Source organism: Bombina bombina, chromosome 5 (assembly GCF_027579735.1).
Source record: "Bombina bombina isolate aBomBom1 chromosome 5, aBomBom1.pri, whole genome shotgun sequence".
In the NCBI taxonomy this organism is placed as follows: domain Eukaryota; kingdom Metazoa; phylum Chordata; class Amphibia; order Anura; family Bombinatoridae; genus Bombina; species Bombina bombina.
Window position 1 is genome coordinate 170,434,432 of NC_069503.1, and position 19,536 is coordinate 170,453,967.

General features: G+C 41.9%; 1 protein-coding gene across 1 annotated transcript in view; it reads right to left on the minus strand.

The window, feature by feature from the left end:
• The window catches only part of TTC21A (tetratricopeptide repeat domain 21A), a 161,512-nt gene that overhangs the window by 35,657 nt on the left and 106,319 nt on the right, over positions 1–19,536 (minus strand). Inside the window, exons 24-25 of the mRNA XM_053713784.1 lie at positions 16,584–16,745; positions 525–720 (exon numbers count right to left, since the gene is read on the minus strand). Coding sequence (XP_053569759.1) covers positions 525–720; positions 16,584–16,745 — 358 coding nt within the window. The remainder of the gene's footprint in view (positions 1–524; positions 721–16,583; positions 16,746–19,536) is intronic.

Genomic DNA, 19,536 nt, shown 5'->3' on the forward strand with positions numbered 1-19,536 from the left:
GCATGCCCCCTTTCCCTATATTGTCCATTGTCTTTTTTTACATAAAGTTGCACGGTGACGTCATCACGTCATTACGCACAACGACGTCACCACGCAAAACGGGAAGCCCCGGCGATGCCTGCCACTCTACAGGCACGATCGCCGGGGTAGGAGGGAGTGGGAGCCCCCAGATCTCCCTCAAGGTGGGAGAGTGCTCAGAGCCGTCGTTAGCACTCAAGGGGTTAAAAGAACATGAAACCTCAAAAAGTTTATTTTGTGATTCAGAAAGAGCACAGAAGTTATGTGCTTCATTCTCTTGGTACCCCTGCATTGCTGCTCCTCAGCCTACCTAGGTATGCTTTTCAATACAGGATATCAAAAGAACAAAGTCAATTTAGATGATAGACGTAAATTTAAAAGTTGGTTAAAATTGCAACTTATTAATCATGAAAATTTAATTTTGACTTTACTGTCCCTTTAATAAAAATAAACACATATGTAATATATTAAAAAAAATAGGGCAGAATTTGCAGAATGCGTGGTACCTCATTAGTAGCAAATTCTGTAAATGTAGCTAGAGCAGTTTCCACGTTTACTTTATCTTTGGTGGCCATCAGGCAGTGGCACTGTAACATGATCAGATGGTTCTGTCCTTGTACTGTGCTAGGATGATATTCTTTCAGTAATTTCTCTGCTGTGCGAATACCCAGCTTTTCGGATTCTCTTCTTTCCCCTGACATACTGAATTCAAATTACAAATGAACGAAAAATAATAGCTCCATGTCTATTTCACATACAAAAAAACGTCACTTTTAAACCTTTATTTATAAATAAATAAACAATAATAGGAACAAGAGCAAAAAAAGTGTGACATAACAATTTGATCAATTTTTCAAAACCAAACACTAATTACATCAAGTTGAACACCTTTCTCAACGTATATAAAGTCTGTTGTCAGAGGTGCAATCTTATATATGTATTATATATCTTGCAAAACTGCAGATTCATAGTTCACGCTTAAATCAACAGTAAATTGTAAATGAAGAGGAAACTCACTATATCACAGAATATACAAGAATATATGATCTTTTGTCTTGTAGACCATGTATTGTTACCTAAAATATTAAATAATATTACATTAAATAATAAATATCTGGGGGAGAATGTCCTGGCTACGGCCATGACTGGTCGCAAAAATGTGAGCTGGAGGAAAGTTGGAAAGAATTAATATTCTTGAAATATCTATGAAATCCATCTACAATTTGTACTTATGTTTTGTTGTGCATTGGGGAATGTATTTATACCATTATTTTAGCTCCAGCTCCTATGTTCCAGAACTTTTTGTGGAGGCCTCAGTTGTTGGGGAAGGCGGCCTCATTCTATTGGGTAGATTTATCAACTGTCGGGCGGACATGATCCACTGTAGATTGCAGCATCCGCTGCTTGATAAATCTACCCCCATACCTCCTTGGCAGTGTAATTCTTAAACCTGACCAGCCAGCAGTGCTATCTTGCAAGACACTGCGTTTTCTAGTAAGATTTTAGGGCAGAATGGCACCTACAACTGAAGAATTTGGCAGGTCAATTGCAGCACTACTTGAGGAACACTTCCACAAAATAGCTTGTGCTATGGCAAAATGTTTTGCAGCAGCAGTATATTTGGGCTTTAAAGGGGATGACGACTGGCTTCCTGCTTTGTTGGAAGGGCTAGATATGGCTGATCAAAAAGACTTTACTATAGCTAAAATAAAAAAGAGGAAATATGCATTATTCGTGATAAAGGGTTAACCCATCTCGAGGCTCAGGGAGAGCCAGCTGAACATGTGAAACCAGCAATTGCTAAGCAGTCGCTAAGCATATTAAAAACTGTTGTACAGGTAAAACTAAATTTATGCTTACCTGATAAATTGATTTCTTCTATGGTAAGACGAGTCCAAGGATTCATCCTTTACTTGTGGGATATTATCCTTCCCTACAGGAAGTGGCAAAGAGCACCACAGCAGAGCTGTCTATATAGCTCCTCCCTTAGCTCCACCCCCCAGTCATTCGACCGAAGGTACAGGAAGGAAAAGGAGAAACTACAAGGTGCAGAGGTGACTGAGTTTAAATCAAAAAATATAATCCGTCTTAAAATGACAGGGCGGGCCGTGGACTTGTCTTACCATAGAAGAAATCAATTTATCAGGTAAGCATAAATTTAGTTTTCTTCTATAAAGGTAAGACGAGTCCACGGATTCATCCTTTACTTGTGGGATACAATACCAAAGCTACAGGACACGGATGAACGGGAGGGACAAGACAGATGGTTAAACAGAAGGTACCACTGCTTGAAGAACTTTTCTCCCAAAAACAGCCTCCGAAGAAGCAAAGGTATCAAATTTGTAAAATTTGGAAAAGGTATGAAGCGAAGACCAAGTCGCAGCCTTACAAATCTGTTCAACAGAAGCATCATTTTTAAAAGCCCATGTGGAAGCCACCGCTCTAGTAGAGTGAGCTGTAATTCTTTCAGGAGACTGCTGTCCAGCAGTCTCGTATGCCAAATGGATGATGCTTTTTAGCCAAAAGGCAAGAGAGGTAGCCATAGCTTTTTGACCTCTACGTTTTCCAGAATAGACAACAAACAAAGAAGATGTTTGACGGAAATCTTTGGTCGCTTGCAAGTAAAACTTTAAAGCACGAACCACGTCCAAGTTGTGCAATAGACGCTCCTTCTTAGAAGAAGGATTAGGACACAGAGAAGGAACAACAATTTCCTGATTAATATTCTTATTAGTAACAACCTTAGGAAGGAATCCAGGTTTGGTACGCAGAACCACCTTATCAGCATGGAAAACAAGATAAGGCGAGTCGCATTGCAATGCAGATAGTTCAGAAACTCTTCAAGCCGAAGAGATAGCAACTAAAAACAAAACTTTCCAAGATAGAAGCTTAATATCTATGGAATGCATAGGTTCAAACGGAACCCCTTGAAGAACTTTAAGAACTAAATTCAAACTCCATGGCGGAGCAACAGGTTTAAACACAGGCTTGATTCTAACTAAAGCCTGACAGAACGACTGAACGTCTGGAACATCTGCCAGATGTTTGTGCAGTAGAATTGATAAAGCAGATATCTGTCCCTTTAAGGAACTAGCTGATAACCCCTTCTCCAATCCTTCTTGGAGAAAGGACAAAATCCTAGGAATCCTGATCTTACTCCATGAGTAGCCTTTGGATTCGCACCAATAAAGATATTTACGCCATATCTTTATGATAAATTTTCCTGGTGACAGGCTTTCGAGCCTGAATCAAGGTATCTATGACCGACTCAGAGAACCCCCGCTTGGATAAGATCAAGCGTTCAATTTCCAAGCAGTCAGTCGCAGAGAAACAAGATTTGGATGCTGGAACGAACCTTGAATCAGAAGGTCCTGTCTCAGTGGCAGAGTCCATGGTGGAAGAGATGACATGTCCACCAGGTCTGCATACCAAGTCCTGCGTGGCCACGCAGGTGCTATCAAAATCATCAAAGCTCTCTCCTGTTTGATTCTGGCAATCAAACGAGGAAGGAGAGGAAATGGTGGAAACACATAAGCCAGGTTGAACGACCAGGGTACTGCTAGAGCATCTATCAGTACTGCCTGAGGATCCCTTGACCTGGACCTGTATCGAGGAAGTTTGGCATTCTGACGAGACGCCATCAGATCCAATTCTGGTGTGCCCCATTGCTGAATCAATTGTGCAAACACCTCCGGATGGAGTTCCCACTCCCCCGGATGAAAAGTCTGACGACTTAGAAAATCCGCTTCCCAGTTCTCCACTCCTGGGATATAGATTGCTGATAGATGGCAAGAGTGAGTCTCTGCCCATTGAATTATTTTGGTAACCTCTATCATCGCTAGAGAACTCTTTGTTCCCCCCTGATGATTGATATATGCTACAGTCGTGATATTGTCCGACTGGAATCTTATGAATCTGGCCGACGCCAGCTGAGGCCACGCCTGAAGCGCGTTGAATATCGCTCTTAGTTCTAGAATATTTATCGGGAGGAGAGCCTCCTCCTGAGTCCACAATCCCTGTGCTTTCAGGGAATTCCAGACTGCACCCCAGCCCAATAGGCTGGCATCCATTGTCAATATGACCCACGCTGGCCTGCGGAAACACATTCCCTTGGACAGATAATCCTGTGACAACCACCAAAGAAGAGAGTCTCTGGTCTCTTGGTCCAGATTTATCTGAGGATATAAATCTGCATAATCCCCATTCCACTGTTTGAGCATGCAAAGTTGCAGTGGTCTGAGATGCAAGCGAGCAAACGGAACTATGTCCATTGCCGCTACCATTAAACCGATTACCTCCATACACTGAGTCACTGAGGGCCGAGGAATGGAATGAAGAGCTCGGCAGATGGATAGAATCTTTGATTTCCTGACCTCCGTCAGAAAATTTTTCATGTCCACCGTGACATGGGAGAGGGATAAGTGAACTCTTTTTTTAACGTTCACCTTCCACCCGTGAGATCTTAGAAAAGCCAACACGATGTCCGTATGAGACTTGGCTAGTTGGTAAATTGACGCCTGGATTAAGATATCGTCCAGATAAGGCGCCACCGCTATGCCCCGTGGCCTTAGAACCGCCAGAAGGGACCCTAGCACCTTTGTAAAAATTCTGGGAGCCATGGCCAACCCGAAGGGAAGAGCCACAAACTGGTAATGCTTGTCCAAAAAGGCGAACCTGAGGAACTGGTGATGCTCCTTGTGGATAGGAATGTGTAGATACGCATCCTTTAAGTCCACGGTGGTCATATATTGACCCTCCTGGATCATTGGCAAAATAGTCTGAATGACCTCCATCTTGAAGGATGGGACTCTGAGGAATTTGTTTAGGATCTTGAGATCCAAAATTGGTCTGAAAGTTCCCTCTTTTTTGGGAACCACAAACAGATTGGAGTAGAACCCTTGCCCCTGTTCTGTTTCCGGAACTGGGCAGATCACTCCCATGGAATATAGGTCTTCTACACAGCGTAAGAACGCCTCTCTTTTTATCTGGTTTACAGACAATTGAGAAAGATGGAATCTCCCCCTTGGGGGAGGATCTTTGAAATCTAGAAGATACCCCTGGGTTACTATTTCTAAAGCACAGGAGTCCTGAACGTCTCTTGCCCAAGCCTGAGCGAAAGTCTGCCCCCTACGAGATCTGGTCCCGGATCGGGGGCTACCCCTTCATGCTGTCTTGGTGGCAGCAGCGGGCTTCTTGGTCTGTTTACCCTTGTTCCAAGTCTGGTTAGGTCTCCAGACTGACTTGGATTGAGCAAGATTCCCCTCTTGCTTTGCGGGAGGGGAAGAGGAAGAGGGACCACCTTTGAAGTTTTGAAAGGAACGAAAATATTATTTTGTTTGGTCCTCATCTTATTCGTCTTATCCTGAGGAAGGGCATGGCCTTTCCCTCCAGTGATGGCTGAAATAATCTCTTTCAGTTCAGGCCCGAATAGGGTCTTACCCTTGAAAGGGATGGCTAAAAGCTTAGCTTTTGATGACACATCAGCAGACCAGGACTTAAGCCATAACGCTCTGCGCGCTAAAATGGCAAAGCCTGAATTCTTCGCCGCTAATTTAGCCAATTGAAAAGCGGCATCTGTAATGAAAGAATTAGCTAGCTTGAGAGCCCTAATTCTATCCAAAATATCCTCTAATGGAGTCTCAACCTGAAGAGCCTCTTCCAGAGCCTCAAACCAAAAGGACGCTGCAGTAGTTACAGGAACAATGCACGCTATAGGTTGGAGAAGAAAACCTTGATGAACAAATATTTTCTTCAGGAGACCCTCTAATTTTTTATCCATAGGATCTTTGAAAGCAGAACTGTCCTCAATAGGTATAGTTGTACGCTGAGCCAGGGTAGAAATAGCTCCCTCCACCTTAGGGACCGTCTGCCACGAGTCCCGCACGGCGTCTGATATGGGAAACATTTTCTTAAAAGTAGGAGGGGGAGCGAATGGAATACCCGGTCTATCCCACTCCTTAGTAACAATTTCCGAAATCCTCTTAGGGACCGGAAAAACATCAGTGTAGGCAGGAACCTCTACGAATTTGTCCATTTTACACAATTTCTCTGGAACTACAATAGGGTCACAATCATCCAGAGTCGCTAAAACCTCCCTGAGCAATAAGCGGAGGTGTTCTAGTTTAAATTTAAAAGCCGTCATATCTGAATCTGTCTGAGGGAACATATTTCCTAAGTCAGAAATCTCTCCCTCAGCCAGCAAATCCCTCACTTCAGAACATTGTGAGGGTACATCGGATATGGCTAAGAAAGCGTCAGAGGGCTCAGCGTTTGTTCTCACACCAGACCTGCTGCGCTTCCCCTGCAACCCCGGCAGCTTAGATAAAACCTTAGTGAGGGTAGTATTCATAACTGTGGCCATATCTTGCAGGGTGAAAGAATTAGACGCACTAGAAGTACTTGGCGTTGCTTGTGCGGGCGTTAACGGTTGTGACACTTGGGGAGAATTAGATTGCATACCCTGATTCTCTTCTGACTGAGAATCATTCTGCGACATACTTTTAGTAGCTAAAATATGTTCTTTACAATAAATTGACCTTTCAGTACATGAGGGACACATACTAAGTGGAGGTTCCACAATGGCTTCTAAACATATTAAACTTTCACTTTCCTCAATGTCAGACATGTTGAACAGGCTAGTAATGACTTCAAACAAGCATGAAAACACTTTATTTAGCGAAAAAGATAGCAATCTTAAAAAAGGTACTGCGCCTTTAAGAGAAAAAAAGCATACACGTTCTGCCAAACAGCCTAAACATGGACCAAATTTTTCAAAATTTTGTATGTAGACCCTCTATAGGTAGTTAAGATTGCAACACAATTTTTTTTTCACAATTAACCCCTTAATTTCCAAACTGGATCGAAAATAAGCCCAGATCCGGAAAAAAAAACCTCAGAACCTTGAGCAGTGAAAAACCTTGTGCAATTGAAGCAAACATTACCCCGTCCAAATTTAATAACAGTCATGCTTTTACATGGCTGCTTTAATAAATGCGAGGAGTAATTTAGTCCTCCCTCGTCAAACATATGTTGAAGATGCGATTACGTAATTGTGTGCATGAGCACATCCAGGTAGCAAATCTCTACGAGGGAGCAAATTTCGACAGAACACCTAACAGTGCTTTAGTCCTTAGCTTATTTTAGATTTGTTTATTATTGGGACTTGTTTTGCTTGGAATTTTTAGTTTCTATACTTTGGCAAAAATTTCTATAGATAGGGATTATGAAATAAATTTGGAGTAGATTTGAACAACAGGGTACATTAGGAATACCTCTTGTGAAGACCTATTGGTTTGATGTTTGGGTATCATATAATGTTTTATTTTCTCTTTTGTTACCTATATTGAGATCTGACCTATGCTAGATTACAGTTTCTCATTCCCTGGTTTGTATATTTTTGCCTTACATTATGTTAGATTTAATTGAGGGATGCTTTTTAGCTCATATTTCAATACCCAGTTCTATATTATACCTTAAATGTAGGTCTCAAGAAAGGGATTCCCATGATATGTCCAAATCCTTTTATATTTATACATTCAATTTATGTGCTTTTGGTTTTACCCCTCTCTAAAAGATTTATGCTATTTTTTTTACCTAACTCACAATAGTTCCTCATCGAGCTTAATGGGAGAGGTGCTCCCTGACTTATGTGCTTATTGAAATATATTTAGTATTTAGAGTAACCTATAATATATCCCTTACTTTAAGTCTACTGGAACTCACCCGCAGGCTTTAGTGAGTCTTTATATAGTATATACCAATATTACAACAAATGTTGTTTGAGTGGATACTATCCTTATATTTTGTTTTTAAGATCAGTTATTATCGGTTATTTGTAGAGCGCCAACAGATTCTGCAGCGCTATAGACACAGGTGGAGTACAACAAAACATTTATAGGGATCAAAAGGGTAGAGGGCCCTGCCAAGAGTCGCACTGTTGTTATCAGCTCTTAAGAAGGTGATCTACAAACAGCTGGACTCTTAGGCTTAGATGCTAAGGGGGTACAGGGGATAGCAATGAAGGAGAGGAACTGGTATAAAGAAAGGTCAGTGTAGGTTGTATGCATCCCTGAACAGTAGAGTCTTTAGGGAGTGCTTGAAGCTTTCAAAACTAGGGGAGAGTCTGTGGAGCGAGCAGTTATTGCAATTGAGTCATATCCTGAATTATAGATTTAATTATGGCCTGTTTAGCTCTAAAGTGCGCTATGTTTCCTTTCTCTTATCCATATATTAGCCCATGTGGTCCTTCAGTGAACTACTGTTAAAGGGACACTAAACCCATTTTTTTTCTTTCATGATTCAGATAGAGCATACAATTTTAAGCAACTTTCTAATTGACTCCTATTCTCAATTTATCTTTGTTCTCTTGTTATCTTTATTTAAAAAGCTGGAATTTTTGGTTCAGTACCTGGGTTACTCTTGTTTATTGGTTAGCCAAATGTAGCCACCTATAAGCAAGCGCTATCCAGGGTGCTGAACCTAAAATGGGCCGGCTCCTTAGCTATACATTCCTGCTTTTTAAATAAAAATAGCAAGAGAACAAAGAAAAAATGATAATAGGAGTAAATTAGAAAGTTGCTTAAAATTGCATGCTCTATCGGAATCCTGAAAGAAAAAAAAAATGGGTTTAGTATCCCTTTAAGTTTATGGTTATTCTTCAGTATGCACCAAACTACTATATTTTTCCTTCTATACACCATCTAAGTCCTAGTTCCCTGAGCTCGGCTATTAATTTTACTAGAACTAATTAATCATTTATACTTTATACCACATACTTCTGTACAGTGAAGCCACTCTATAAATGATGCCAAGTATATTTAAATTCAGTATAATCTTTTCATATTTGTTTGAGCACATTATTATAGAATTTGTCCAGCTAATCTGTGGTTTTATTTTATTATATGTTAGAAATGCCAATCATACAACAAGCATTTGCTCATCGTTGCACCTACAGTTTAGACTATGCCACTCTTACTATAGATAGTTGTAGCAATGCCAATCATATCACAAGCATTGTTCTCTGTTGTAGCTTAACAGATATTTTATTTTGGATAGTTAAATTTGTTTCATGAGACCCATGAGTGATCTCCTTTTTTCCAATGTAACCTCTAATGAGTTAACTTCAAGTTGTCCAGGAGGTCCAAAAGTGGCCTCAAACTGGTTTCAGAGGGTCACCTAGTAGTATGACATATTTATTTAAAAAAAATAAGAAAAACAAAATTTATACTTACCTGATAAATTTCTTTCCAGATATGGAGAGTACACAACGTCATTCAATTACTAGTGGGAATATCACTGCTGGCCAGCAGGAGGAGGCAAAGAGAACCTCAGAAAAGCTGTTAAAGGGACATTAAACAAAATTTTTTCTTTCATGATTCAGATAGAGAATACAATTTTAAACAACTTTCTAATTTACTTCTATTATCTAATTTGCTTCGTTCTCTTGACATTCTTTCCTGAAAAGCATATCTAGATAGGCTCAGTAGCTTCTGATTGGTGGCTGCACATAAATGCCTCATGTGATTGGCTCATCCATGTGCATTGCTATTTCTTTTACTAAGGATATCTAAAGAATGAAGCAAATTAGATAATAGAAGTAAATTGGAATGTTTTTTAAAAATGTATTCTCTGTCTGAATAATGAAATAAAATTTTGGGGTTTAATGTCCCTTTAAGTGTCAGTCCCCTACCCATAATCCCCAGTCATTCGACTGAAGGGAAATGGAAAAGGAATAACACAAAGGTATAGAGGTTACTGAGGTTTAGTAAAAAATAACGGACTTAATAAAGGGTGGGGTCGTGGACTCTCCATATCCGGAAATAAATACATTTATCAGGTAAGCATACATTTTTTTTTCTTTCCTAAGATATGGAGAGTCCACAATGTCATTCAATTACTAGTGGGAACCAATACCCAAGCTAGAGGACACAGAATGAACAGGGAGGGAGAACAAGACAGGCAGACCTAAACAGAAGGCACCACCGCTTGAAGTACCTTTCTCCCGAAAGAGGCCTCAGCCGAGGAAAAAGTATAAAATTTGGAAAAAGTATGCAGAGAGGACCAAGTTGCAGCCTTACAAATCTGTTCCACAGAAGCTTCATTTGTGAAAGCCCAAGAAGAGGAGACAGCCCTAGTGGAATGAGGTGTAATTCTCTCAGGAGGCTGCTGTCCAGCAGTCTCATAAGCAAAACGAATTATACTTCTCAAACAGAGGGAAAGAAAAGTAGCAGTAGCCTTTTGACCCTTACACTTTCCTGAGAAACAAACAAACAGGGCAGAAGTATAGAGAAAATCCTTAGTCGCCTGTGGGTAGAATTTTAGAGCACGCACAATACCCAAGTTGTTCAACAGACATTCTTTATGAGAAGAAGGATTGGGACAGAGAGAAGGAACAATTTCCTAATTAATATTTCTATCCGAAACACTTTAGGAAGAAGCCCCAATTTAGTACAAAGAACCGCCCTATACACACGAAGGATGAGGTAAGGCGAATCACACTGCAAAGCCAAGAGATCCGAAACTCTCACAGCAGAAGAGATAGCAATAAGAAACAAAACCTTCCAAGATAGCAACTTAATATCTATGGAATGCATTGGCTCTAATGGAGCCTGCTGCAAAACGTTAAGAACTATATTAAGGCTCCAAGGAGGAGCAACAGGTTTAAACACAGGCCAGATTCTGACCAGGGCCTGACAAAAAAATTGAACATCTGGCCAGACGCTTGTGTAACAAAATAGATAATGCAGAAATCTGACTTTTCAGAGAACTGACTGATAACCCTTTCTCCAGACCTTCCTGGAGAAAAGACAAAATTCTAGGAATCCTGACCCCCTTAGATTCACACCAATAAAGGTATTTACGCCATACCTTATGGTAAATTTTTCGAGTAACAGGCTTGCAAGCCTGGATTATGGTCTCAATGACTGACAGAACTAAGCGTTCAATCTCCAAACAGTCAGATTTAGAGAAACGAGATTTGGATGGAGGAATGGACCCTGAGTTAGAAGGTCCTTCCTCAGAGGCAACCTCCAAGGTGGCCGAGATGACATCTTCACTAGGTCTGCATACAAGATCCTGCGAGGCCATGCAAGAGCTATTAGAATTACATATGCTCTCTCCTGTTTGATATGAGCAATAACTCGTGGAAGGAGCGCAAACGGAGGAAACAGGTATGCTAGACCAAAATCCCAAGGAACCGCCAGAGCATCTATCAGCGTGGCCTGAGGATCTATTGAGCTTGAATCGTACCTTGGTAGCTTGGCGTTTTGCCGAGACGCCATCAAATCCAACTCCGACACCCCCCATTTAAGGGTTAACCTGGAGAACCCCTCCGGATGGAGAGACCACTCCCCGGGATGAAATGTCTGTCTGCTCAGGAAATCCGCTTCCCAGTTGTCCACTCCAGGAATGTGGATGGCAGATAGACAACAATGGTGAGCTTCCGCCCACTGAATAATTTGTGCCACCTCCATCATGGCTAAGGAACTCCGAGTTCCTCCTTGGTGGTTGATGTAAGCCACTGAGGTACTGTTGTCCAACTGAAACCTGATAAACCGGGCTAAAGACAATTGAGGCCAAGCCATCAGAGCATTGTAAATCACTCTCAATTCCAAGATGTCCATAGTCCCTGCGCCTTTAACAAGTCCCAGACTGATCCCCAGCCTAGCAGGCTGGCATCCATGGTCACAATCACCCAGGAAGGTCTCCGGAAGTACGTGCCCTGAGACAGATGTTCTGAGAAAGCCACCATGGGAGAGAGTCTCTTGTCGACTGGTCTAGATATATCCTCTGAGACAGATCCAAATGGTCTCCGTTCCATTGTCTGAGCATGCATAATTGCAGAGCTCTCAAATGGAATCAAGCAAAGGGAATGATGTCCATGGAAGCGACCATCAGATCAATTACCTCCATACATTGAGCCACTGATGGCTGAACAATAGACTGTAGAGAAAGGCCAGAGGAGAGAATTCTGTATTTTCTAACCTCTGTCAGAAAAATTTTCATAGATAGGGAATCTATTATGGTCTATGGAAGCTTCAGGTCTATGGAAGCTTGGCGTTCTGCCGAGACGCCATCAGATCCAACTCCCCCCATTTGAGGGTTAACCTGGAGAAACCCTCCGGATGGAGAGCCCACTCCCCGGGATGAAATGTCTGTCTGCTCAGGAAATCCGTTTCCCAGTTCTCCACTCCAGGGATGTGGATGGCAGATAGACAACAATTGTGAGCTTCCGCCCACTGAATAATCTGTGCCACCTCCATCATGGCTAAGGAACTCTGAGTTCCTCCCTGGTGGTTGATGTAAGACACTGAGGTGATGTTGTCCGACTGAAACCTGATAAACCGGGCTAAGGACAAATGAGGCCAAGCCATCAGAGCATTGTAAATCGCTCTCAATTCCAAGATGTTTATAGGGAGAGCAGATTCCTCCAGAGTCCATAGTCCCTGCGCTTTTAACGAGTCCCAGACTGCTCCCCAGCCTAGCAGGCTGGCATCTGTGGTCATAATCATCCAGGAAGGTCTCTGGAAGTATGTGCCCTGAGACAGATGGTCTGAGAAACCACCATGGGAGAGAGTCTCTTGTCGACTGGTCTAGATATATCCTCTGAGACAGATCCAAATGGTTTCCGTTCCATTGTCTGAGCATGCATAATTGCAGAGCTCTGAAATGGAATCGAGCAAAGGGAATGATGTCCATGGAAGCGACCATCAGACCAAATACCTCCATACATTGAGCCACTGATGGCTGAACATCAGACTGTAGAGAAAGGCCAGAGGAGAGAATTCTGGATTTTCTAACCTCTGTCAGAGAAATTTTCATAAATAGGGAATCTATTATGGTCCCTAAGCTGGAACAAGGGAACTCTTTTCCAGATTCACTTTCCAACCGTGGGAACATAGAAAAGACAACAAGATCTTTGTATGAGAGTTTGCTTGTTGAAAAGATGGCGCATGAACCAATATGTCGTCCAGGTAGGGCGCCACTGCAATTCCCCGAGACCTGATCACTGCCAAGAGAGCCCCCAGAACCTTTGAGAAAATTCTGGGAGCCTTGGCAAGGCCAAACGGAAGAGCCACAAACTAAAAGTATTTGTCTAGAAAGGCGAATCTCAGGAATTTGTGATGATCCCTGTGAATGGGAACATGAAGATACGTGTCCTTCAGGTCTATGGTCATCATGAAGTGACCCTCTTGGACCAAAGGAAGAATGGAACAAATTGGTTTCCATTTTGAAGGACGGTACCCTGAAAAACTTGTTGAGGCACTTTAGGTCTTAAATGAATCGAAAAGTTCCCTCTTTTTTGGGCACCACAAACAGATTTGAATAGAATCCTAGACCCTGTTCCCTTACTGGAACTGGAACAATCACTCCCAGGGAGGAAAGGTCCAGAACGCAGTTCAAGAATGCCTCTCTTTTTACCTGGTCTGCAGATAATCTTGAGAGATGGAATCTGCCCCTGGGAGGGAAAGTTTTGAATTCTTTTTTGCAATACTGAGATACTATGTCCACAGTCTAAGGATCTGGGACATTGGTCTCCACGCTTGACAAAACAGAGAAAGTCTGCCCCCAACTTGATCCGATCCCAGACCGGGGGCTGACCCTTCATGCTGACTTAGACTCAGCTGAGGGTTTCTTTGATTGCTTTCCCTTATTCCAAGACTGATTGGGCTTCCAAGAAGACTTGGACTGCTCCTGCTTGGAAGAGGGAGAGGAATACTTTTGACCTTTGAAGTTACGAAAGGAACGAAAATTACTTTGACATCCTTTGAGTCTGTTCTTCTTGTCTTGCGGTAGAAAAGACTCTTTTCCACCCGTAATATCAGAAATTATTTCTACCAGACCAGGTCCGAACAAGGTCTTCCCCTTGTAAGGAAGCTCCGGAAGCTTGGACTTAGAGGTAACATCAGCTGACCAAGATTTTAGCCACAATGCCCTGCGGGCTAGAACAGTGAAGCCAGACATCTTGGCTCCCAGTCTAATAACTTGCATGTTAGCATCAGAAATAAAGGAATTTGCTAGTTTGAGAGCCTTAATCATATCTTGTATCTACTCCAACGGAGTCTCTACTAAAATTGATTCAGACAAGGTGTTGCACCAATAAGATGCCGCACTTGCTACTGTGGCAATACAAACTGCAGGTTGCCATTGAAGACCTTGATGAACATGCATCTTCTTCAAATAAGCTTCCAGCTTTTTGTCCATGGGATCCTTAAAGTAAAAGCCCCTTTTACTTTAGGCACTGTGCGCCAAGAATCTTTAATGGAGTCACGGGGAGAAAGGAATCCCTGGCTTCTCCCATTACTGTGAAATAATCTCTGTCACATGGTCTGGGACAGGAAAAACTTCCACAAAGGAAGGAACATCACAGTATTTATTAAGTTTACTAGACTTCTTAGGGTTGACAACAACAGAAGTATCGGAGTCATCCAAAGTAGCCAATACCTCCTTTAACAGTGCACGAAGGTGTTCAAGCTTAAATCTGAAGTTTACTTCTTCAGTATCAGATGAAGGAATAATATTGTCCGAATCTGAGATTTCACCCTCAGAGGCTACTGACGTATCCTCCTCATCAGACTTATGAGGGAGGGCAACCTGTGTAGCAGTAGGTGGAACAGAAACCTTACTATCTGAATGTCTAATTTTCCTCTTACGTTTTCCCAGCATAGGAAAAGCAGATAATGCCACAGATACTGCAGAAGATACCTGTGCAGCAAAATCTGCAGGCAAATAAACTTGTCCAGAAGGCTGAGAGGAACTGCAGGGCACTGTATGTGACGCCATAGAGGCTTGGGACGTTTGAGGAGAAAGCTGTGGCATTGCCTGAACAGCATCATCCTGAGAGACATTGGGCTCAGCGGGCAACATTTATCTTTGAATTGAAGTGTTCTAGCTAAGCATGCAGCACAGAATTGCATAGGCAAAACAATTTGTGCCTCTAGGCATAGCAAGCATTTGTCAAAAGAAACAGAGTCTTCCATGTCCATAATACTAAATAAAAATTCTCCAAATTGTAGAAATGTTTTAAATACACTGTCACTTTAAGAATTTTTAATACCACAGACGCTTAACATTATGCAAAAATTCTTTAAAGTAATAAACCAATCAGGCCCCCTACACCTCAGACAGGCTGAGGTACCTTACCGTAACACTTAAACACAATTTGCCTGCCAGATATCTCTAAAACGATCGTATAGTAGATCAACACTGAAGAGACAAATTCAATGACGCCGCTCCGCTCCGTGAATATCTGACAGCAGAGAGAAGTCAAATGACTGGCAGAGAGAGAAAACTATGCAGCAAGTAAAAGGCACGTGTTTTCCTCTGCCTACAACACCGGAGCTAAATTTACACAAACGCTCAAGCAGTCTGTCAGTTAGCGTGTTCTAGCTAAGCAAGCAAAGAAAACAAACTGTCAAATTTTAAGTTTATACATAAATCCCTGTATAAAACTTAAGCCCCACACACATACTAATAAAATGTTTCAACAAAATTAGCCCAAAGAGAAAATATGTCCCAATAAATGGAAGATTAACACCTAGTCTCAACATACATAATGTGCTTGCCCACTGACAAAGAGCATCCTGTATGAAGGATTTTAAAAATGTCCCCGTCTACTGCATATGAAATATTCTTCTGAAGTGCCAAACTTCACCTCCTCCATTGACAGAGGCAAAGAGAATGACTGGGGATTATGGGTAGGAGAGTGCCACTTAACAGCTTTGCTGTGGTGCTCTTTGCCTCCTCCTGCTGGCCAGGAGTGATATTCCCACTAGTAATTAAATTATGTAGTGGACTCTCCATATCTTAGAAAAAAAATTAGGTTTTGTGTTTCATCTGTTTTAATTTACCTATTATGGACTAGATGTCTGTGTAATAATTTATGCTTAAAGTGGAATATGGACATCTTGATATCTGTACTTGGTACATTGCCTAACCATGCTTTCTGATGTCTGTACATATCCATTTAAACCTCAATAACAAAAAACAATAATAATAAATATCTAAATGTTACTCACAATTCCATTTTCACATTTTGGAAAATGTAATTTTTTTTGGAGAAATTTATTTTTTCTTGGTTCATTTCTAGCTGCATTCACCAATAAATCCTTCCACGAATAGTACAAACAGATACAGTATATATTTAGAATAACAGAAACATAGATAGTCTAGCAGCATTGTTGTTAAATAAAATTATAGGACATTTCCTGAATATTAATTAGCAACTTAGACCCTAAGAACGAGGTTTATAGAAATATTTAAAGATATCTTTCTGTCTATCTATCTATCTATCTATCTATCTATCTATCTATCTATCTATCTAAAATACTGTAGTAAATGGTGAGAAAATCTTTTCAACTTAGGTGAACAAAGTTTTCCTCTTTCATTTATTAATTGTATTAATTAATTAATTTTGTACACATTTCTGTAAAAACAAATGTATCTGACCAAGTCACCATCTCTATAGCAACCAAGAGTGTTAATAACCCAACTGCAAAAAGGAAATGCCACACAGAATGACAAATTACAGGTAAAATGTTACAGAGACACAGTTGATCAGCTCTTACTTTTCATCGTCATCCAGACTTTCAAACACTTCTCCGCCTACTAATTCATTGTCAGGATTAAGACAGATCTGAACCATATTGTTTATGACACTTTGACCCCACTCGCTGTCCTTACGAGCTTTATTAAACAGCTTCAGTGCCTCATTAGGTTGCCCAATGTACCTATTGAAGAGGGAAAAAAACAGAATTTATGTTTACCTGATAAATTACTTTCTCCAACGGTGTGTGTCCGGTCCACGGCGTCATCCTTACTTGTGGGATATTCTCTTCCCCAACAGGAAATGGCAAAGAGCCCAGCAAAGCTGGTCACATGATCCCTCCTAGGCTCCGCCTTCCCCAGTCATTCGACCGACGTAAAGGAGGAATATTTGCATAGGAGAAATAACATGATACCGTGGTGACTGTAGTTAAAGAAAATAAATCATCAGACCTGATTAAAAAAACCAGGGCGGGCCGTGGACCGGACACACCGTTGGAGAAAGTAATTTATCAGGTAAACATAAATTCTGTTTTCTCCAACATAGGTGTGTCCGGTCCACGGCGTCATCCTTACTTGTGGGAACCAATACCAAAGCTTTAGGACACGGATGATGGGAGGGAGCAAATCAGGTCACCTAGATGGAAGGCACCACGGCTTGCAAAACCTTTCTCCCAAAAATAGCCTCAGAAGAAGCAAAAGTATCAAATTTGTAAAATTTAGTAAAAGTGTGCAGTGAAGACCAAGTCGCTGCCTTACATATCTGATCAACAGAAGCCTCGTTCTTGAAGGCCCATGTGGAAGCCACGGCCCTAGTGGAATGAGCTGTGATTCTTTCAGGAGGCTGCCGTCCGGCAGTCTCATAGGCCAATCTGATGATGCTTTTAAGCCAAAAAGAGAGAGAGGTAGAAGTTGCTTTTTGACCTCTCCTTTTACCAGAATAAACAACAAACAAGGAAGATGTTTGTCTGAAATCCTTTGTAGCATCTAAATAGAATTTTAGAGCACGAACTACATCCAAATTGTGCAACAAACGTTCCTTCTTTGAAACTGGATTCGGACACAAAGAAGGCACGACTATCTCCTGGTTAATGTTTTTGTTAGAAACAACTTTCGGAAGAAAACCAGGTTTAGTACGCAAAACCACTTTATCTGCATGGAACACCAGATAAGGAGGAGAACACTGCAGAGCAGATAACTCTGAAACTCTTCTAGCAGAAGAAATTGCAACCAAAAACAAAACTTTCCAAGATAATAACTTGATATCAACGGAATGTAGGGGTTCAAACGGAACCCCCTGAAGAACTGAAAGAACTAAATTGAGACTCCAAGGAGGAGTCAAAGGTTTGTAAACAGGCTTGATTCTAACCAGAGCCTGAACAAAAGCTTGAACATCTGGCACAGCCGCCAGCTTTTTGTGAAGTAAAACAGATAAGGCAGAAATCTGTCCCTTCAAAGAACTTGCAGATAATCCTTTCTCCAAACCTTCTTGAAGAAAGGATAGAATCTTAGGAATTTTTATCTTGTTCCATGGGAATCCTTTAGATTCACACCAACAGATATATTTTTTCCATATTTTATGGTAGATTTTTCTAGTTACAGGCTTTCTGGCCTGAAGAAGAGTATCAATGACAGAATCTGAGAACCCTCGCTTTGATAAAATCAAGCGTTCAATCTCCAAGCAGTCAGTTGGAGTGAGGCCAGATTCGGATGTTCGAACGGACCTTGAACAAGAAGGTCCTGTCTCAAAGGTAGCTTCCATGGTGGAGCCGATGACATATTCACCAGGTCTGCATACCAAGTCCTGCGTGGCCACGCAGGAGCTATCAAGATCACCGATGCCCTCTCCTGATTGATCCTGGCTACCAGCCTGGGGATGAGAGGAAACGGTGGGAATACATAAGCTAGATTGAAGGTCCAAGGTGCTACTAGTGCATCTACTAGAGTCGCCTTGGGATCCCTGGATCTGGACCCGTAGCAAGGAACCTTGAAGTTCTGACGAGAGGCCATCAGATCCATGTCTGGAATGCCCCACAATTGAGTTATTTGGGCAAAGATTTCCGGATGGAGTTCCCACTCCCCCGGATGAAATGTCTGACGACTCAGAAAATCCGCTTCCCAATTTTCCACTCCTGGGATGTGGATTGCAGACAAGTGGCAGGAGTGAGTCTCCGCCCATTGAATGATTTTGGTCACTTCTTCCATCGCCAGGGAACTCCTTGTTCCCCCCTGATGGTTGATATACGCAACAGTCGTCATGTTGTCTGATTGAAACCGTATGAATTTGGCCTTTGCTAGCTGAGGCCAAGCCTTGAGAGCATTGAATATCGCTCTCAGTTCCAGAATATTTATCGGGAGAAGAGATTCTTCCCGAGACCAAAGACCCTGAGCTTTCAGGGGTTCCCAGACCGCGCCCCAGCCCACCAGACTGGCGTCGGTCGTGACAATGACCCACTCTGGTCTGCGGAAGCTCATCCCCTGTGACATGTTGTCCAGGGTCAGCCACCAACGGAGTGAATCTCTGGTCCTCTGATCTACTTGTATCGTCGGAGACAAGTCTGTATAATCCCCATTCCACTGACTGAGCATGCACAGTTGTAATGGTCTCAGATGAATTCACGCAAAAGGAACTATGTCCATTGCCGCGACCATCAAACCTATTACTTCCATGCACTGCGCTATGGAAGGAAGAAGAACAGAATGAAGTACTTGACAAGAGCTTAGAAGTTTTGATTTTCTGGCCTCTGTCAGAAAAATCCTCATTTCTAAGGAGTCTATTATTGTTCCCAAGAAGGGAACTCTTGTTGACGGAGATAGAGAACTTTTTTCTACGTTCACTTTCCACCCGTGAGATCTGAGAAAGGCCAGGACAATGTCTGTATGAGCCTTTGCTTGTGGTAGGGACGACGCTTGAATCAGTATGTCGTCCAAGTAAGGTACTACTGCAATGCCCCTTGGTCTTAGCACCGCTAGAAG